At 43.0% G+C, this 20,288-nt stretch overlaps 3 protein-coding genes and 1 long non-coding RNA gene across 12 annotated transcripts; 2 read left to right on the plus strand and 2 right to left on the minus strand.

The window, feature by feature from the left end:
• Window positions 1–657: 657 nt before the first annotated feature.
• On the plus strand, window positions 658–3,438 carry LOC112291364 (uncharacterized). Its single transcript, XM_024538645.3, has 2 exons — window positions 658–2,702; window positions 2,825–3,438. The coding sequence occupies exons 1-2, from the start codon at window positions 1,132–1,134 to the stop codon at window positions 3,066–3,068; spliced, it is 1,815 nt and encodes a 604-aa protein (XP_024394413.1). The 5' UTR covers window positions 658–1,131; the 3' UTR covers window positions 3,069–3,438.
• A 383-nt stretch (window positions 3,439–3,821) lies between these two features.
• LOC149987848 (uncharacterized) lies at window positions 3,822–4,964 on the minus strand. 3 transcript variants are annotated; one of them, XR_016506356.1, is made up of 4 exons: window positions 4,836–4,964; window positions 4,476–4,527; window positions 4,150–4,351; window positions 3,822–3,960 (listed from the first exon to the last, which is right to left on the minus strand). It is a non-coding gene; the product is annotated as an uncharacterized LOC149987848 (long non-coding RNA). The 3 variants fall into 3 exon arrangements; XR_016506354.1 differs by having other exon boundaries at window positions 4,150–4,359; XR_016506355.1 differs by lacking the exon at window positions 4,836–4,964 and having other exon boundaries at window positions 4,150–4,359; window positions 4,476–4,637.
• Window positions 4,965–5,670: 706 nt separating this feature from the next.
• On the minus strand, window positions 5,671–10,807 carry LOC112291186 (kinesin-like protein KIN-1). Of its 3 annotated transcripts, none has more exons than XM_024538289.3 (18): window positions 10,624–10,807; window positions 10,152–10,257; window positions 9,913–9,956; window positions 9,669–9,698; window positions 9,344–9,466; window positions 9,193–9,218; window positions 9,023–9,104; window positions 8,891–8,932; window positions 8,708–8,741; window positions 8,381–8,456; window positions 8,049–8,197; window positions 7,842–7,903; window positions 7,602–7,693; window positions 7,245–7,393; window positions 7,055–7,119; window positions 6,685–6,963; window positions 6,443–6,515; window positions 5,671–6,100 (listed from the first exon to the last, which is right to left on the minus strand). In XM_024538289.3, the coding sequence occupies exons 1-18, from the start codon at window positions 10,735–10,737 to the stop codon at window positions 5,916–5,918; spliced, it is 1,731 nt and encodes a 576-aa protein (XP_024394057.1). In that variant the 5' UTR covers window positions 10,738–10,807; the 3' UTR covers window positions 5,671–5,915. The 3 variants fall into 3 exon arrangements, with proteins under 3 accessions (XP_024394057.1, XP_073394524.1, XP_090111972.1); XM_073538423.2 differs by having other exon boundaries at window positions 5,671–6,103; window positions 10,624–10,806; XM_090255846.1 differs by having other exon boundaries at window positions 5,671–6,103; window positions 10,159–10,257; window positions 10,624–10,740.
• A 164-nt stretch (window positions 10,808–10,971) lies between these two features.
• LOC112291348 (uncharacterized) lies at window positions 10,972–17,181 on the plus strand. Of its 5 annotated transcripts, none has more exons than XM_090255845.1 (10): window positions 10,972–11,110; window positions 11,310–11,693; window positions 12,167–12,713; window positions 13,188–13,937; window positions 14,245–14,463; window positions 14,755–14,915; window positions 15,124–15,373; window positions 15,489–15,992; window positions 16,195–16,571; window positions 16,833–17,181. In XM_090255845.1, the coding sequence occupies exons 2-9, from the start codon at window positions 11,626–11,628 to the stop codon at window positions 16,438–16,440; spliced, it is 2,745 nt and encodes a 914-aa protein (XP_090111971.1). In that variant the 5' UTR covers window positions 10,972–11,110; window positions 11,310–11,625; the 3' UTR covers window positions 16,441–16,571; window positions 16,833–17,181. The 5 variants fall into 5 exon arrangements, with proteins under 5 accessions (XP_090111971.1, XP_024394377.1, XP_090111970.1 ...); XM_024538609.3 differs by having other exon boundaries at window positions 16,195–16,514; XM_024538612.3 differs by having other exon boundaries at window positions 11,095–11,693; window positions 13,188–13,638; window positions 13,744–13,937; window positions 16,195–16,514.
• Window positions 17,182–20,288: the final 3,107 nt, after the last annotated feature.

Raw genomic sequence — 20,288 nt, forward strand, 5'->3', positions numbered from 1 at the left:
AGTATTCGATTGCGGAGGAGGGTCTGTGCTCGTCGCAGGATGGTGGATATTCATTAGGTTGAGAATTGTGTTTAATCTACTCTTTGAGACATAGGTTAGGCAGTGCAGTAAGGGAAAAGGTTGCTGGAAAGATATTCTGAGCAGGAGGTAGTGAGTATTCCTGATCTTTCCCTTGACGGAAGTGGAAATGGAAGGGAGAGGTAGAAGGGAGTGAAATGGAGTGGGGAGAAGGAAGTAGAGGCCCGTCAGTCCCTCTACATTAAAATTCGGAAGAGTTTTCTTTCTGCGACTTTTGTGCAGATTTTTCTAGATACATTTTGCTGTGTTACGTCCACTGCTGCCCAGAATCTTCGCGGAGGACACCAGCTGTCTGCTGCAGCGTTGGGCACCTCCTATTGCGCTTGTCGCTTCCGGGTGGGAGTTTCGTGAAGCTTTTACGAGTTTAGGAGGTGGAGATGGAGGAGACCAAGCGGTAGACTGTCGTTTTGCGTCTGGGAACCAAGGGTACTCGATCTCGTGATGCATGCACCGTGCACATAGGTTCTGGTTGCGGATTTTGCTGACTCCTCTCATCATTCATCGTGGAGGGTGTTTGCAGCGAGTGGAGCAGTTGGATAGCTAGGTTCTACTTCCGTGCAACCCCTTATTTCGGTGTCGTGAGGAGAGCATGAACTGTCCGTTGAAGGATTTTTATCCTCTTCTAAACGTCAAGTGATTGCTATCTTATTGCGTATCGCAGATTGGAATCGCTTTGTGGTGAGGTCGTTCACTCTCGCATCTGCAGACTTTAGGATTGGCAGTCGGTGAAGTTCTGTGCTCTCGAGAAAGTTTCTGTGTCGAAATCTCTCTTGCAACGAGCACCTGTTGTGGTGGCGGTGACAAGTGCTTTTGTTTTAGATGCTAGAGATATGACGAACGCAATAGCAACCTTCTTCCACATGGTTTCGAGGGCTACTAGGTCTTGGTTTTGGTGAACGGTTTGACCTGGGATTTGCCCAAGAATCTGAGTGTACAATAATTCTGCTTCTCTGCTTATTCGTGTGATGTGCTTGGATTCTCACGTCTGCGAGCAACGTTGAGCTTGTCTTCGTTGGATTTTTTTCTGCGTAGTCGTCCAACCTGCCCCTTGCCATGGCAGCAACCCTGCTTACCCCAATGTCGCTTGACATTCTCCCCGAAGAAGGACGGTTCATGGTAAGGCGGCAAGGGTCACTGACCCTTGGGAACAGCTCTCCAAAGATGGACTGGAGAGCTATTGCAGGATTGGGTGCAGGAAACAAAGGACCAACAGGGCAAGGCACGAGTTCCATTCGGCGGACGCTATCAGTAGGCTCTGCGCTCTCAGATTTTCTCGGCAGCAGCTCGACTAGGAAGACTCTTGAGGAACATTCTTTGATGAGGAGGCCAGTTAGCAAAGACTGCCTGGAAAGCTTAGAAGTTAGCAGTAACGTTATGGAAAATGCGGATGGCAATGAGAGACGGGGGAGGTTTGAAGAGGAGCGCAAGTGGGATTTCTCAACACATGAGAATACTTTTCGGCCCGGAGGTATGATGCATAAAAACAAGTTCCCTTCCACTCAATCTATTGCACAGGAACGTCAAAGTTTTGGCACAGGCAAGGGGACTGGCTCATTTCCTCCGCCAAGTAATAGCTTCGGTACAGGACTCATGCGTGCTAATTCCACGGGTCACATAGTAACGCCGAAGGCGTCCAAGAAGTCCATCGTGGTGGAGCAAGTGCAGCAGTCCTTTGATTCCTTGAAGGACAGGCTAGATTTTTCTCTAAAGATGCAACCTGAGTGTTCTGCTCCCGCCAGACCGCCTTCTGTTGCTAGACTTTTGCCAGAATCTTCCAATATCAGTGTACAGCCTTGTAAAGACTTGGGGATTCTTGGCATAGCCAAAGATGTGTCGGATTTGAAGATGTCTTCTCTGCCGCGAAGTTTAAAGCGACGGAACTGTAAAGAAAAAAATGTAGCAATTCATCGTTCATGTGCCTTCAGCAATGCCTTCTCAGCAATGGTATTTATCATCAAGAGTATGCATGGACATGCTTTAGAGATGGAAGAAAACTACGCGCTGAGCCTTGTGACACCAATGCACCGGGAGATAGACCTGTCTTTCGCTTGGCTCTTCCAGCAAGTTTTCTCACGTACGCCGCAATATATGCTCTCCATCACTGTCTTGCTTGCGGAGTTCTCCGTTCATTCTTTGGGTAAGGATGTGGCTTTAGCAGGGGCTATAGCCATGGCGCACCCGAAGACTCCGGTCTCGAATGATGTTGCTGCTCCAGTCAAAGAAGACGTCGCAGCCGGTTTCATGAAGGAGTTGAGAAGACGACGGAAAGCTGCACCTTCGCCCAAGCTTGAATCTGTGGATATCTCCCCAGTAACGAATGAAGCCATGAATGGATTTGCTCCTAAATTTTCTGCTGCCGAAGAGTTCATCATGCAGAGAATGATGTCTGAGGTCACAAAGGAGCAAGAGGCAAGCTCAGGATGGTCATCGCTTACGTTCGTGGACCGTAAGGTTGCGAAGGGGCTTGTTGCTCCCGTGCAAGTCACCGTGAGCCCAGATAACTACCTCTGCTTTGATCGGACAGACCTCGAGTATCAGCACGCCATCGACATGCAACCAACCAATGTGATGCTACTCTCCAACTATGCGCAGTTTCTTTACGTTGTTCGTCATGACAACAACAGGTAATAATATGTGACTCTTGATTCATTGTGGACACTGTTAGTAACAATGAGCATGTTTACCGGCTTTATCTGATGTGGGTTTATTCGTCTTTTGTTTTGACGCTGGTTTTTTCATTTTTCAGGGCGGAAGAGTATTTCCACCGTGCCATTTGTGCAGACCCTTCCGATGGGGAAGTGCTTGGAAGGTTCGCAACATTTTTGTGGCTCGCTCGCGGCGACAAGGAAACTGCAGAAAGAGCTTTCAGGGCCGCTGCTGCTTTGGATCCCACCAACCCCTATCATGCGGGCAATTACTCCCACTTTTTGTGGCACTTGGAGGACGAACATCGCAAGTGTCTTTCATCATGTCATGTTGGGCATTCATGATTGATTCGCCGAAATCTCCTAAGTCCTCAACTCGTGTCAAACTCTGTTACTTCACTACTGCATGGAAGTATCTCACATCAAAATGATTTGTAATGGTTCTCTTCGTGTAGACTGATGCCCATCGTCAAACGCTTTTATGGAATTTTTCGATACAGGGCATGTTATTTTACATCATACCTTTCACTAGCTGAGGAACCTTCAAGCATATAGGGTTTCTTGTACAACTCACAATTTTGATAGGAGTGTAAAAAATCGATATTGAGGAAGAGAAGTAGGTTATGCATGTAATGACTACATAGTGGCTGGATACTTGTACCAATGTGATGATTCAAGAGTTGGAAAAGAGCGACTACCGTTGGCTTTGTCTGAAGTTAGTTCTAAGCGACGACAACTTCTACTGAAAAATCGTGTTTTGTTTGTTGATAAGATGTATGTGGTTCATAGTTGCAGTTGAATTGGTCTTATTTATTTACTGCAGTTTCAACGTCTGCATACTACTTTCAGAAGAGGAGTCCTGTGATTTGTGTCTTTCAATCCTCTTGGAGTTTTTCTTTGCGATTATCGTTGTTGCGAAGCAAGTCGTTCTGTTGTCTGTGTGATCCTTGTACGATTTTCAACGACGCTGTTATAGGTCATGTTAAATGCCACGTCGAGGAGGGAACTGGTACGAGAATCCTACATTGTGGTCGAGCTCAGCGTTGGAGTTGTGAGATGAATTCGCCACTTGCAAGAATGCTGATGGGCTGCAACGTGGGTCCCTCTCGAGCTTGCTCTTGATCAACCCAAATCCGAAAGTTATCACAAACTTGTGCAAGGTCGACATGATACAGAGAAGCTATTTTTGTGAAAGGTTGTTGGAAAATATTAATGGCGATCAGGCGATCCATGTGCCCTGTGAAAAACCAAACATCAAATCAACTGTACGAACGAACCTAAGCGATTGCCCTTCCTCGACGGTTTGGTCATTCATGAATTGCTTCCTCTCAGCTTCTCTGAAGCAAAATTTGTTAGAGAGGTCTCCATCTGACTTCGACCGCAAAGCAGTCTTGTCGCTCGGGTGTTTTTTCGACTGACACAGTACCTCTAGCTGTCGGCCACTCGGTCCGTAGTTGGACATTTCATCTGCAGTTGAATTCGAGCTTTTCCAGTTTCATCACAGTTGAGTCCGATTTGTAATGTCGTAATGTTCCAGTCCCGTCGGCTTTCACAGTGATGGGCAAAGTCCGCTCCTCCAGACCCCTTCTCCTGACCTGCGCTGGTATATAATCCCCACCATGCTCTACCTGGCATGCTGATGACAAGTTTTGATCGTGTTTCAAGCCATTGAACAATCTTTCACTGAATCTCTAAAGTTCGTTCGTAAAAAAAATTACTTTCTTTTATGTGTTAGGAGGAGAAAATCTCTACCACAGACTCTGCTCCATCCAGTCTTGAGCTCATCAAACTTCGAGTCCTCTCGCTGCCATTCAAAGAAGCTTCTATCTTCAAACAGAAAGAATTGGGGTCTAACTTTACGAGTGCCAAAATCAACATCGAATCCATGAACGAATGCATCCACTTCCAGTTGAATAGAAGCTTACAATCAGCAGAGATGTTGCAGATTCATTTTATTGCAAACAGGAAATGAAGCAACCAAGCACTGTCACAGGATCTGACTGACTGATTTGCACAGTTTGCTCAGATCCGTGGAGAGACTGCCTCTCCAACCATCAAAGGTTCCTCTCATGGCTGTGCATTGTCATCTAGAGTATTTAGATGGAATTGCACCTCATGGTTACTCAAACCTGGGCTGGTCAGCACCGAAGGCAAGCAACGAACGTAGTGTTTTTTCTGCCTCCAGAAGGTATGCAAATAAGCACCAGATAGTGCATGTGTGATGGGCTGTGAGACCCATCGCAAATATGACTGACGAAGAAAGTCAATATGATTCACAAGGATAATCTTGAACCAGATTTATATTCTTAACTTGTCTGGAACACATTAAATTTTTTGCACTTTCATATTACCAAGACAATTTTTAACCATAATGTAGCCAATGCAATGCTTGTCATCAACCTTGTTTAGTTTGATTAAAAATGGAGGGTATGAGAATTTATTATTAAGTCTTATTTGTTATTTTAATTCTGATCAAATTTAACATGTTCGTTAAGATACTCTTTATCAATTAGGAATAAATAAATTTTGGTAATTTCAATTAATACTTTTAAGTTTTATTGTTATAAAACAGGACTTTGATAACATTAAAAAATTTGAAGTATATTTTGAATATTGAATTAAACTAAAATTTTATATTATATTAAAAATCCTGAACAAATTTGAAAAAAAAACATATTTAAAATATTCAAAATTATTGAATAAAATAAACCATAATTCAAATATTTATATTAGAATTTCACTTTAATATATGAGTATATGCATATGCATATGCATGTGTGTGTGTCTGTATATATATATATATATATATATATATTCATATCTTATCATATTAACTAAAAACCATTTTGTTTAGATTGTTGTTGATATCATTTATTTCAATCATGGTTGTGGATATACAACAATACTGTTGGAAAAAGAGAATATAAGATACAGGAGATATGGGAAGTGGAGGAAATTTGGTTTGACACTGATGGTAATCTGGATAATTGCGTTTTGTGTTCTTGCACCAGTGGAAGGTGCTGAAGTTCTTCCCGATGTGGGATTGAAATTTTGACACCGATATGGTGGATGGACGATGGAAACGTTGTCCAGGAAGTTACACATTTCCTCAAACAGTAGCTTCGGGGTCCCAATAAATGTCTATTGAACTGCCTCATACCATCTTCGTTTGTTGCACGAACATTTTCAGCATTAAGCCCTTCTCGTTTGACCAATAATGTTCCTAACCTTAGTTAAGGAGGATCTCCATAGACAGCAAATGGATGCAGTATCGATCATGTTCAAGAGTTTGAACTGACATTGAACAGCTGATCGAGGATTGGCATGGATTCTCCCATGAACAGAAGATGTGATCGTTGGCCACTTCATACCAACAGCTGCTGCTCCAGTCAAAACAAGAATCCACACACGCTGATTAAATTAATTGTTCGAAGGCACACGAAATCCAACAAAACAAACCCTCTGAATAATACTGATTATTAGAAGTATCAGTTGAGAGTCTACTCTCTATCGATTGTTCGTTTTCCTCCAAACCCAAATGCAAATTGTGCGACGCAAATGTTGTCAACATACACACATAAACAAATCGAAATTGTGGCATTAAGTACTCCAGGCCTTCAAGTCTCTCCAGCGATGCTAACCGGTTTCGATGGAGGTAACGACCACTAGTAAACTGATCATCTGATAATCATCTGACATTGGTGTAAACTGATCACCACCTTTTGTTGGATCATGAAGAAGACGCATGCAGGCCAAAAGCTCCATTTCCAGGCCCTTGTTCAATTTCTCAAGCTGCAATGTCATAAACAGCATCTTAAGACAATGTGGAGATGATCATGCATGTATAAAGAACTTTGGATCTGAACCATAATGTTTTCAGCGGTAATGTCACGAGTTACCCCCAATGTGAAAGCCAAGTGCTACGTTTAGTAGTGAAATTGACACGCAGTTCAGGGTTGACCTTGCTTTTTTCATCCATGAGTTTCTCTAGAGATTCCTGCAGAACCCTGATTGTCTTGGCAGTGTCATCTTGAGCGGAGAGAAACAATTTCTCTTCATCCAAATGCTGACGAAGTTGCTCCTGAGCGTAATGTTCTTCATCACACTTGTAATCTGTTAGATCGGAAAACTGAGTCTTGTCGAAGCTCTCTTCAAGGAGACTTTCGACGAAGATCTCCTTGTGAAGTTCAAATACATCGCCTGTCGTTTGGGGAAGGCGTGTTGGAAACTTATTTATCAACTGCATATGGGCAAAGGAATCCATGTGAGACAGATAATACAGGAATGATATGATTTAAGTCATTTGCTTGAATGTAAGGGTTGTGTTGCACCTTGTCGCTTAATTTGACGGGGTCAATACTATCCTTTAAGTTGGCCTCGGCGTCAAATGGCATCCCTGTTAAAAATCATGGAGCTACAAGGATTAATTTGGTTCTAATCCAGTGATGCGCGGATAGTCAAATTCATTTTAAATAAACTTGAGTTACTCAGATTGAGATTTAAGAACTATGTACGCAGAACCTTGGTTCAAGGAGCGCAATCGTGCACTGGACATAAGAAGTTGTGCTCGCAACTGGTCGCACTCTTGATATGATTTCTGCAGCAGAGATTCAAGTTCGTGGCGTCCTCTTTCCGAATTCACTCTGGGCTTATTTTTAATCAGTTTCGCTCTGCGAGGTGTACAAGCGATTGCGAATAGAAACGTTAATGCCACTCGTCGATTATCGATCGTCGAGAATGTTCATGGTTGGAAGGTTCATTCCAAACAGTCAGAAGTGTGCATCTGGAACTTGCTTAGATTCAAGGCAAAGTTTCGATGAACTATGAACCTCAACTTATTCAAATTTGGTTCAGCTCGTCAGGCGCCAATTAACCCACCTGGTTCCAAACCGCAGCGTCGACAACGTTTCTGAAGCATGTAGGGTGCTTGGGGAGCAGCAACAAAGAAGAGCTGTTCTAGAATTGCCCCCCTGTTTCAGGTTTCACAACTCTTGAATGTTTCAAGCCTGAGGACACTCTGCTTAATTGTGGCTACATAAGATAATGATACAAATTATACAAATTTATGACGGCATGTTATGTTGTCAAAAAAATTCCATCAACAATGCGGTTAGTTACCAGCGAGTCTTGAAGGATTCGAGTCAATTTTGAGTCACGATAGGGTACATGGCACGGCTTATCTGCAATTCAAAGCTCCTGACTCAATCAACATCTTCGAAATCCCGCTTAACATTCACGAGGAAAATGGCGATTTGTACGACACTGCTACATGAAACAATGTTCTAACCAGTTTTTCTTTAAAAATATGGGACTGTAGCAACTCACCAGAGGTAAGCGCATTGATGACATTGCCGAGTGCTGAAAGTGACTTGTTGATTGTCTTTGCTTCACAAAGAAGTTTTCCTTCAGCCCCTGTTTTCTCCACTTTTTCTGATCCAGCGAGATCTACAAGGTAGATTTTTCCGGTCTTTATACTGCCACATGCGACGAAGATAATCGTTGCCGTTTGTTTGAAGATATTAAAGTAATACAACAAATGATGATGTGTAAAAGGTCTATAAGCTGCTTATATAAGGTATACAAGCTTATATAAGCTGCTTAGTTTTTCGGAGCATGTTAGGAGTAGAAGATGAGCACACTGATGCATGCAAAAGTACCTTCGATCTTCAATATCCGACTGTTGGATAGTTAAAAGGAAGACGCAGTGGCTTCTGCTGCTCTCGCAATTCATCACTTTAAAAATAGGTTATGGAAAAGCATAGGTGTCATTAGGATGCTTTGATCCTGCGGACGCAGCAAGCACCTTGTTTCCACAACCTATACGAGATGACTTATATTCTGTTCAGTTGAGAACACTTGATTTTACCCTAGAATTCTGCTTAATATTAGATTTTTATAAACGCAAGTCATCAGATTTCGCGAGCATTTCACCCCCTTAGTTGAAAGGCTGACAGTCTATATTTATTGGAGCACTTAAAGGATACAAGTTTGGCCGACGGCTCGGTTTGCTAGACCAGTCTGGGCAAATCAGGATGCTCAATTAATATTCCAGTCCAGTTCTGCTTTGAAATCTTAGTTCTTCATGATTCAGGTCAAAATCATTAGAAAACATAGTACATCACAATATACCAGTTAAACCGGCTTGCTGATTGCTAAGGTATACTCGCCTGGAGAATCTGAAGCATTTCTTTCTCCGACTGCACATATTTCTGCAAAGCGTGCCACACAAATGCAAATTAATCCAGATCCACTATACGCAGCCAGACCTGGCTATTCTAAGGTGATAGAAGAATACGCACCTCAGTAACTCCCGCTACAAATATCCCGTGTAATTTATTTTCTTTCACCTGTAAGTTGTCCTTCTTGGTGTCCAATAGGTCCCTGCAAGTTATCCTCTTACATATAAATGTTGCTGTTATTAGAAAACACTCGCTCAGAGGAGGTCAATGATCCATTATTTGCATCTCACCTAATTTTCTCCATGTATATCTCTACCTGTGAAAATAACAGGGCATGCACAGGTTCAGTATGAGCCACGTAGATTGTCGTTCTGTAGCCTGATAAAATGCCATGTATAGTAAAATGAAGAACTGGCTTTAAAGGTGTGGAAAATTACGAACCATTGACAGCTTTATTAGGAACTCGGCTGCCTCGTCAGCTCTCTCAATTAGGTCGAAGATGATTTGCGTCACTCTGGGAAGTATTCCTTTCAGTTTTGGATCGTTGGTCTGAATGCTCGGTCCCTACATGAATTCACAAATTTGGTATGTACTGCTTTGGGAACAGATGGTTGCATAGGGCCTCTGCTGGACACAATGATCTGAACAAACTACTGGTAGCGAAGTTCATCAACAGCTATCAATCGTTTTCTTATCAAGCAGCCTGTAACATGCATTTACGCCTAGGTGCATTTTATAGAGGCCTAGCTAATCGAGAAACACTTACCTCCATGCTGTGTGTCTTCCCCGCTCCAGTCTGCGTCATAAGTTGATCCACAGAAACAATCAGCGGGGGAAAGACTGCTGTTCTTAAAAAAAGTATTCTACACGGATTACTGGTATGCGCTTAAGGTTGACATTCTTTCATGGAATTGTTACGTGCATTTCTGTTATTTTGAATAGAAGAAGAAAATATAGCAATCGGAGAATGACAAGCTAGAATACAAAAGCTCTTTCGATAAATAACAAACCTGGCCGTAGGTAAGAACCGTTCCATTGATTGCATTCATAGCATCTGCGAGACACCTTAGAACACTTTCAGAGATCACATCTGAAAGTATCTCATTTGTATATATCCTCAATCTCGTACGGAAAACTACTAAAACAACAAAGACGTGGCTGACACCATAACAATATACTTACAAACGCCTTAGATGCAACTTCCAATGGAAACTCGAATTGAGAGGTGCACCAGAGAAAGATTGTCCACCTCTTACAATAGGCAAGGCGACAAAGTCAAATACGTCTGCCTGAAAGGAATCTTCGTAAAATATCCTGTCAAATGTGAAGGTTGTTTCTTCTTGATCTTTTTCATCCTGTCAACATCGGACGAATTGCACAAAGAGACAAATGATTAGTTTCCGATTGCATATCATCATGCAAATTCGACAGGTTCTTGCAAAACAATCGCGTCTGAAATGCATGATCAGTTGCTGCATACACATATCGAGTAAAGACGTCAACGACAGATAAATTTTCACATTCCAAATTCAGAACAACTAGATTTATTGTGAAAATTAAAGTTCAAGCCAGACATCATCCTTCGGGGTGCGTGTTAGGCACCCCTTGAATATTTGAACAAGAAATAAGAGAAGACTACAAGAAATAACTGTAAAAATCCAATCCTACCACTTTCCATTGCAGAAGCCGGTTTTAGTCAATTCCATGTCCAGTGTGCTCACCTTAAACATGACACATTCATTGTCAAGCTGACGGATGCAAGACGCGCCAGATGCTTGAAGGGACTCTCGAGCATTTAATGGCCGAAACCGCACGCACACCGACACGTTCGACATTAGAAACTGACCACTGGTGTAGATTGTCTGCGCTCTGCATCAAGTAGTAAAAAAACGCTTGAATGCTTGGGTTTCATAGTTCAACTGTGTGAGAGTCCAATGAGCGTAGTCCACCATCATCCATTATTTCGGACGGAAATTATACTAACGAACGAGGACAAACGCAGCGATCGACGAACGCTACTTTTCTCGTTCGTCGCATGAAAGCTCGCTTTTCATGTTAGCCCTTCGTCGACAATGGGGGATGGTGGAGAGCGTGGCCAAGCTGGGATTCACTAGCTGGCGCCATTTCTTATCTCATCTGCGATTTCTCCACATTTGCAAGCTTTGCCATCCGCCACGGATGCTTTACAGCCGTGGAACGCTCTGGCCTGTGAGTCCTTCTTAACCAAGTACACGCGTAATGCGAGCTTGGAGCATCGATTTGTAGCATTTCAGTTAAACATGCCACCCACAAATATCTCTCGACGGATCCCTGATAATGTTTCTGGGAAAGATTATAATCGTGGGTTTTTATTTATTTATTTATTTATTTTTTAGGATTATGCTGATGTCTGAATTAACCTGTGTAGGAAGCACAACTCTCCATATGTTAGAGTCGCAAAATTTGCAGATGAATTGCACTTAGTGAGGTATGGCCAGTGTGGAGCCAGAGTTGGCAAGGACATGAATGCTGTTTCGTTCTGGGAGAGCTTCAGTGGTTGAGTGCGAAGGCGTGTTCGGAGCTGAAAGCTGTGGCAGCTACGTTTTCGGCGATTGGGAGCCAATTAGAGTTGAGTTGAATGATTTTTAGTCGTAAATTCATTTTTTGTACTTTATTGAGCAATGCGGGCTATAGTATACGCGCATATAGGATTTCCTGGTTCGAATTGAAGGCTTGATTCAGCCATGGCTTTCGTGGCGGAGGCAGGGCACGGTCGGCTGTCGCTGACTGGGGTTCATTACTCTAACACCAGGTGCGGAATTCGTGAACGCACTCTCAATTCTTGTTTTTCGAACTGTAGGCAATTCGAATGAATGTTTTTACGTAAATTTGGCTGTAGAAATGTGAGCCAATTCGCTACATATTCGCGAGACGAACATTCCAAGGCACTCGTTGTTCGTGCAGATTCAGGCCACGTTGATCCAGCACTTGTCAAACTTATGTGCGTTTTGTGTTCTGAGTGTATTCGCACAGATATAGGGTTTACTGGTTGCAAAGATATCTGGGTAACTTGAACTTTTTCACACAATTCCTAAAACTTTACAGACTTTCAACAGAGAGCTGAAGCGTCTATTTAACCTCGATTTAGTGTCCTTCTTCTTGTGATTTAAATTTCATGTAGACAGGCCTGCAGTGTGTAACTTTCTCCAAAGCTGTGATTAGCTATTAAATAGTTGAAATTGATATAGCTTTTGAAATTTCTTGACATTTATTTACCATGTGCAGGTGTAACACGGATCTCAACATACAGTCGTGTGCAGTCAAAGGTCGATTTGGCATCGAAATTTCACAGCATATAATGAGGCACCTAAACAATGTATCTGTACCAAGAGATTTGCCTGTGTCCTTATGGCCAGAAACTACACCTGTACTAGCGACGAAGAGGATTCAGTACTTAACTGTAAAATGTGCTAACTCTTCTGAAAAAAGCTTCCAACCTGCGGAAACTTCAACAAAGTTGGCATCCGAATTTTCAAGGGATCAGCTGCCAGGAAAACAATTCCAGTCGGCGAGAAAACCCAGATCTCCAAGTCTTTCTGCACCTTCAGTACCTCTTTTGGATAAGGCTCCAGGTAAGGCCAGACCTGGTCAGTACTCGAAGCTCGCTTCAAGGGAGGTCCAGGGTTCTCCAGGAGCATGTGAGCAACCATCTCGTACTCGTTCTTATTTCAGCAAGGGACCAGAATCCTCACTGTCAGGGCTATCAGAGTCAAAGCTCTGGTCTATGCTTAATGATTGTTCAAAGCAGCGTAATTGGCGTGTCGCGCTCGATGTAAGTGATTCATAGTACCTCACCTCTGGAACGTTTGGCTCGTTTTATTGATTCAAGTGATTTAGTGGAGTTGGTGTATGATCATGTGTCGTAGGAAGACCTATCTCTCCCCTTCTGTGCACTATCATACGTTCAGTCATGGTGTGAAGAAAAGCGGATATGGATTTCACGTTCTTCAAAGATTGCTATTGCCAGCATGAATCTTTGTTATCACCCTTCTTCATCGAGAGATTACCAACTTACTTATCACATTTTTCGTTCCTCATTCAGCGGATGTGGGTTTGTTATATTCTATTTTAGCTTGACTCAGGGAAGACCATTCCACTGACACTACGCTATTCAACCGTAGCTTTTCCTTGGTTCGTAATCTGGAACAATCATTCTTGAATGTTGTCGTAAGGACGTCAAATAAGGATGCAGTTGTTATGCATTTTAGTCTCTTTTGCTGAAAGAGTGTTACCATCTTGTGGACAGGTGTTCGCAGCTATGAAACAAGCAGAAGGGTTCAAAGCAAATATTCGCATTTATTCCCGGATGATCCGCATTTTGGCTAAAGCCAACCAGCCCCAACGAGCTCTTCAACTATTTGATGAAATGAAATCTGTTGGTTTTGATCCAGATGTCTATGTCTTCACCGCCCTTCTTGATGCGTACGGGCGGGCTGGTATGCTTGAGAAGGCAGTGTCCGTGTTTCAAAAGATGAAAGAAACTCCTTCTTGTAAACCCAATGCTACCACATATGGCTGCATGATGGCTGCACATGGACGAGCCAGACAGTGGGAGAAGATTGATGCATTGTTTAGCGAAATGGTAGCATTAGACTTGAAATTGTCTGGCCCCATATTCAATGTTGTCATTGGTGCTTATGGAAAAGGAGGTCTCTGGAACAAAATGGAAGAGGCATTGGATGCTATGATTGCTGCAGGTTATACCCCTGATACTTTCACATATAACACTATGATTGATTCATATGGTAAAGGATCTCAACACAGAAGCATGGAAAAAACTTTTGAAAGAATGCAATCTGCAGGTTGTCAAGGGGACATCCTGACTTATAGCTCACTCATACACGCGTACAGAAAAGGGGGCCAGTTTGAAAAGATGGATAAGATCTTGGAACAGATGCAGCTAGCAGGTTGTAAGCCGGATGTGACAGCCTACAGCCTTCTTATTGATGTTTATGGCAAGAGAGGAATGTTGAAGAAAATGGAGGCTACCTTGCAGGTACAAGTTGGATTGTTTACTTTTGTTCAGTTTTATATTTCTTGCACACAAGATTTTAAAGTTCTAACTTATCTTTTCATATCGAGAGGTTTCAGTCACTTGTGAGAAAGACCTCTATTTCTGCAAATACCAGTTTGGTTCCGTGTTCTATGGTTCTATAAACTCTGAGATTTCATCTAAATGACCAGAATAAGAGGATGTTCATTTGCTTTCAAGGTTTATGCGTCATTCTTAAGGAGTAGTGTTGTGTCCGTTAAGGATATAGGTAAGTAAAAGTTAGCTTACGGCTATGCAATGTGAATAACAGGAAATGCAAGAGGCTGGATGCAAAGCCAACATTGTGACATACACAGGTATGTTAGATGCCTATGGAAAAGCAGGGAAGTATGAGGAAATGGAGCGAGTTTGGAAGATCATGAAGGATTTGAACCTTCAGCCTGATTATTCTGCCTTTGTTGCAACAATCAGTGCATATGGCCGGTGTGGTTTATACGACAAAATGGAGGCTAGGTTTCAGGAACTCGAGGTTTGTCGTTTTACACAGAAAGTTAAACTAGGCTGTCAAAGTCTGCATTTGTAATAAGGAGATAAAAGCTCAATGTCTATAATTTATGAATTCGTCTGTTGCAGTTTTGGCATGTACAAATATGCTTGGTATTAAGCTTGAATTTAGCACTCAATCTTATCTTTAAACAATGAATTTTTTGTAGTGCGCATGTAGAACTTGATCAATCTTGATGGAACAAATATGTTTTATCAGTTGTAAAGACGATCACCAAAGAATGGTATCTGAAGCTACTCTTGCCTGTAAATGTAGGAAGCTGCTAAGGAAATGCCTTTCGGTGGACCAAGGCTTGGCACAGCTGCTTACAATGTCATCATTGATGCTTATGGCAAAGGTAAACTTATCGATCAGATGGAATCCGCACATGAGGCCATGCAAAATACTGGTTATCGTCCTGACGTGATCACTTACAGGTAACTCCATCACAACTTCTTTACTGTTTTCTTTTCTTTCATCTTTCACGTACATATAAACACGATTATGCACACAAAGGGTTTGGTCTGATTTTTATCTGCAGCTACATATCCTGTACATCGTGGGCTTCTCTGGGAAATTATCATTTGTATGCAGTCGCGTACTTTTTGAGGGTGGTTTTTTATTCTGGAGGTGCTACATTTGCAGTGCATTAATCAACGCTTATGGGAAGGCAGAGTTACTGGAGAAGATGGATTCCACGTATGTGATGATGCGCGTGAAGGGAGTATTTCCCAATGAACACACTTATAGTGCTTTGATCGACGGCTATGGCAAATTAGGAATGGTGGGAAAAGCTGAAGCTGTACTAGATGAGATGCTCAAGGCTGGAATAAAGATGAATGTGGTTGCTTACACGTCCATTATTAATGCCTATGGAAGCGCGAAAAGGTTTCAGGTAGGTTAATCGTTAATTGAACAGCTACAGTTGTAAGTTATTGTCTATAATGTGCTAAAGCTGCCCTCTTTGAAAGTTATTCGATCATTAACGAAGACGTGGACGGATTTTTCAGGACATGGCAGTACGGTTTAGTGCTTTGAAGGAAGCGGGGACTGAGCCGAGCTGTGAAACCATTGGTGTTCTGCTCACTGCATTGTGCTCTTGCCGCTTGCTCGAGGACGTTTCAGCACTTCTGAATTGTATACGGAACTGTGAAGGCTTTGGTGTCATTGCATGGCTACTAGAGGAAAGCGCAGAGAGCCTGGGTGATAAATTTTTATGGGTTGAAGCTACGGTCCTTTTTGACGCATTGCAGTCCGAGGGGACTGCATCACGACTGGTTCTGTATGATTCTTTGGTTGAAGCACTGTGGTGTTTTGGATGGAGAGGTCGTGCCTGGAAAGTGCTCATGGCTGGACGAGAGCGGGATGTGTTCCCTCAGGCAAGAGTTGTGGCGGATGAGGAACTCTTACTTGATCTTCATCTTCTATCTGTAAACGTAGCCCAAGTGATGCTCGTCTCTTGGCTTTCTGAAATGGAATCTACGTGCATCAAAGAAGACACTCCTTATGAACAGGTATGTATTTCCTCTGATCCTGACTTGTTAGAAGTGATTACCGTTTCCTGTGTTTATCTTGATTCCGGAAGGCGGTCATTTTATTTTAACATTTTTTTGGTGTTCTTTACCCTCTTGCAAAGAAAGATATTTATAGGTAGTAAAAGTCTTTAGGCATTGTGATTGTTTCTAGATGACGAATCTATGATGCGTAATTGTGCAGGTTACTGTTATAACGGGCTGGGGAAGGCGTAGTAAAATAGAGGGAGATTCACCTCTGAAGGCAGCGGTTACCGCAAGGCTTGTATCTATGAACAGTCCATTCAGGATACCCAGGGAGAATGCAGGACGTTTGGTAGCACCCGTTGATCAGGTCTGTCGATGGCTGTCAACCGAGAGGTTGAGTAGCCACCTTTCTCTGGAAGATGTTGGTGTCCCTGGTCCGAGCCACTTAATACCAACTGTATAGTTGTCTATGGATGAACTTTATGTGCCGCAGAACATGCAATCTCAGTCTTCGTCTCCTTCACCTCAAACAAGGAGGTACGCTGATCACCACACTTGTCAGTATCCTCTGGATATTGTGCGAATCGCTGTGCTGTACGTTATTTATGACCTTGGCTCTTCATTAAAAAGCATCGGATTTATAGATGATGCTGGAAATTAGTTGCAGCATATTTTATTATTAGTAACGCGGCCGGTTTTATGAGATAGTCTCGTAAAGTCAGTTTCATGCCGATTGCCCTAATTGGCAACGGTGCTCCTAATCGGACGTAATTACAGAGCTGCTTTCAAATTGGATTGTTATTATGGTTCTCGTCTTCCATAATTTTGTTGGATATGGTTGGACGTGATTTCCAGGGTTTATGGGGGACGACAACTACGTTTTCTCATCCAAGTTGTTAAGGAAGATTCTCATCGACGCTGCTAAATTTGCCAACGCAGTTTGTTAGCATTCTGCATCTGTTGCCCTTCACGTTAAGCCTTTCATGAGTGTCGTGACGATAGAACTTGCAAGTTCGTGAACACCGTAATGTAAATAGTAATTATTTACTTCATGGTTGGGAGACTGGTCTAGAAAAATGTGGGAATTTCAGCTGTCAGGTTGTCTACAAAAGCGACTTAAATCTGTAACATGTATCACTTTGTATTATCACTGCGTTGTCTAGTTTGTGACCTTATGAATTTGCTTTCAAGCATTCTGCCTTCATATTTCTAGTTTTATATTCAACTATCATGGCTTTTCACCAAGCTGGAATTGCTACATGCAACATCAATGTACATGTGAGAGCTGACTGTGGAGGGAAAGATAATTCCAGGACTAATGCCGCGAGCAATTGCTTTAAACTTACTGAACTTCATAATCAGTAACCAGTCTGTAAGGAAACGAATTAAACTCTGTGGTTCTAAACTGTGTGCATTGTAGACATCAAATAAAACAAATATGGCAGAATGATCTGAAAACCTGCCATCTTTCACGGCAGAGCAACACTATATACCGATATTTGAACTTGAAGTGCATCTCGCGGAGATCTGTTTATATAAGGATCGACGATCAAAATTTTCTTAGATCCACTCACTGTGTGCTGGGAACTGGATTCCACGCGTTGTGTTACAGGCTCATTTCACACCAAGATCTAAAGTTCCTAATATTCATGACAGGAAACTGTAGATCTTAACGTTCGCAGTGGACCTTCATGGAGGAGACTCCGCTTCGGTTATCGCTGCTGGTTCTACCAAGTTATTATAACTGTCTGCCACTGCGTCGCAAGATCCTTCTGGTTGAAACATCTAGAGTTTCTTCATGCCGCGTGCTTCGCATTTTCAGTTCAGTCATCTGAAGCATTCTCCATCGACCTGCAGTATACGAACATTATTGAGACCTCACTCTTAAACCAAGGCCAGAACCTCCTAAACAGTGCTTTTCTAGCATGACCAAAGAGGTAATTGGTACATTCAATCTGACCTTCACATGGCAGTTGTGAAGAGAGAATGAAGATTACACTAGAAAATCGTTAAATAGCCAGCTTCCTTCCTACGAGTATCAATAGAAGCTGCTTGTGCTCATCTAGTCCTGAATGTGGGTTTAGAAGTGGAGCACTCCTGATCACTCACGGATCTGACGGACATAAATGTAATCTCCAGGAGTTATCAGAATCATGCTCTAGCCCAAAAAGTATCAAGCATTACTGGTCAGGAGATTCTTTGAGAACAATTACCAAAGCAGAAGATCGAAGGAGCTCTCGTCTCGGATCTGTTCGTTGTGTGTGTCGTGGAAGTTAACGTACTCATGAAGTGGCGTGTTGTCAACAGCAAAGAAAAGGAAGGTGTCATTGATATCCACAGATACCGATTGGCCGTTATCGGAAGAGCTAGGAAACAGCTTGTTAATTGAGGCTGAGGCGTGATCCCCATCCTTGAGTGTTACAATGCAAGCCTGATCACTGCGCGTCAGCGGAAAAAAGTACGTTTCTCCCGCTTCTAGTATTTGAGATGAATGATCCTCGCAGCTGATGGTCGCTTGCATCCCCGAATAGTTGAAGAAGGACATTTTGGGACCCGAGTGATGAGCGCTGACTGCTAACATCAACAATGCCAGCGACAGCACTGCTCGGAAAACAACTCTCGTCATTGGATTGGTCGTGAACGAGATTTGGAAATCTTGGTCAAGCACAGAGCTAGATCCAAGATGAACAGGAAGGATAAAACACGGAGAGTTGCAAACTTAAATGTTCAAGATCCCTCTCTTCATGAACCCTGACGAGTATCTAACGCGTCACCCAGAATTCGCTGCTACTTTCACTCATGCTGGAAGCACTTGGACAGAATTTTCGAGTCCCTACAGCACGAAGTATCTAGGCGCACGACTTCCTTTGACAATGAAGAGCCACAACCAAACCTGATCCACAAAACAAAAACTCCCTGGAACCAGTTGGTGCGCTGTGGTTAACAAAACCCTCAGACGTCACACAGCATCTCTCAAAACAAATTTCAAGACACCCAGAAGACGTAGAACATTAAGAGATTGTCACTATGATGCCGCAACTCACCGTCTGCATGCAACAGGTAGCAGACCGCTCGGAATGACCCAGCTCAGCATTCAAGGAGAGATTTGTACATGAGCTTCGCTGTGTAGGGGATAAGCAGAAACCAGTGTGCGAAACAGAGAGGAGTCGCAACGACGACACTGTAGGCAGAAGGGGGGGGGGGGAGATCGCTGTCCATGTGACCTCGGATGATCACGGACTTGCGTACCGACAGTGTTACCGAGCTCGCCGCGATCGAGGGACTTCTGGCATTGAGGCAGTCATATCTTCTGGGCAGGCTGAGGATTTCCAACAAAACAGTTCGTTACCATTCTGGTTCTTGCGTTTTGGCGTATTATAACAAATGGGAGCTTATGGTATTGGTGTACATGATACGTATGGTATATGATATACTACCGCCACTCGAAAGTCAGACCGGTGGACTTCCATCCCGCGGAGGTTGACGCGGGTCAAGCCTTCGCCACATTACCATGTCCCCGTCGTTGACTTTGTCCCAACCGATGCTGCGAATCTCAGTTTAAATTCCAAGAGGTCGTGGATACACCCTCAACAACGATTAGTCTTATGCAGCGCTTGAGGTACTTGAAGCCAGCACTGGTCCTGAACGGTAGGATCGAAAGTGAACCGGACCCCGATCTCAACTACCATATAATTTATATATAGAACTGCATGTTGACGCCGCACGTCGTACTCAAATATTCTACAACTGTTGAGGTGAATTGGAGCAGTTTTAAATCAATTCTTGGTCGGCGAGGCTCTGCTGGGGTGAACAGTACGAGACATTACACATCCGTGGATGCCAAATTTCGGAAGAGAGGATCGGCACGTTTCCAATTCTCGCTTAGATTGTGGGATTTGAAGGCGCAGTTGTCCCCATGGAGCCATCTCAGACTACCCAACATCCAACGGCGCTTCCCTATGAGTATTTTCTACATTTATGGAATTAGCATGAAGTATTAATGAATTTTTTTGGGTTCAATCGGGGACTTCGACGCGATTATTGGTTCGTTTACACCTCATCGAGTAAGGCGAATCATCACACGAAGCTCATGGGTTTAGGGTACCTTGAATTTAGCAACGCAATCTCAAAGCCGCCTCTGTCGTCGTGAAAATAGCAATTGCAGTAATGTCACACGGCAGTTGCGTTGAAGTTTCTTTGTGAGCCTCGCATACTTTTGGATGGACTGTATCCATGCATTTAATAGTGGATGGACAGACGTACTTTGGAAGAATGAGATAGTGCACATGCTTTTGGATGTAAAATCCGAGT

The sequence above is a fragment of the Physcomitrium patens genome, chromosome 14 (genome assembly GCF_059467195.1).
Source record: "Physcomitrium patens ecotype Gransden chromosome 14, ASM5946719v1, whole genome shotgun sequence".
Lineage (NCBI taxonomy): Eukaryota > Viridiplantae > Streptophyta > Bryopsida > Funariales > Funariaceae > Physcomitrium > Physcomitrium patens.

What these genes read in the sequence shown, in the direction of transcription:
- LOC112291364 (XM_024538645.3), top strand. Translation starts at nt 1,132, where the DNA reads ATGGCAGCAACCCTGCTTACCCCAATGTCGCTTGACATTCTCCCCGAA. An exon ending in GTTCGTCATGACAACAACAG is followed by an intron (nt 2,703 to 2,824) that starts GTAATAATATGT and finishes TTCATTTTTCAG; the next exon opens with GGCGGAAGAGTATTTCCACC.
- LOC112291348 (XM_090255845.1), top strand. Translation starts at nt 11,626, where the DNA reads ATGGCTTTCGTGGCGGAGGCAGGGCACGGTCGGCTGTCGCTGACTGGG. An exon ending in GTTCATTACTCTAACACCAG is followed by an intron (nt 11,694 to 12,166) that starts GTGCGGAATTCG and finishes TACCATGTGCAG; the next exon opens with GTGTAACACGGATCTCAACA. An exon ending in AAGACACTCCTTATGAACAG is followed by an intron (nt 15,993 to 16,194) that starts GTATGTATTTCC and finishes GTAATTGTGCAG; the next exon opens with GTTACTGTTATAACGGGCTG.
- LOC112291186 (XM_073538423.2), bottom strand. Translation starts at nt 10,737, where the DNA reads ATGTCGAACGTGTCGGTGTGCGTGCGGTTTCGGCCATTAAATGCTCGA. An exon ending in TCCTAATAAAGCTGTCAATG is followed by an intron (nt 9,219 to 9,343) that starts GTTCGTAATTTT and finishes TTATTTTCACAG; the next exon opens with GTAGAGATATACATGGAGAA. An exon ending in ACGCTGCGGTTTGGAACCAG is followed by an intron (nt 7,394 to 7,601) that starts GTGGGTTAATTG and finishes TACACCTCGCAG; the next exon opens with AGCGAAACTGATTAAAAATA.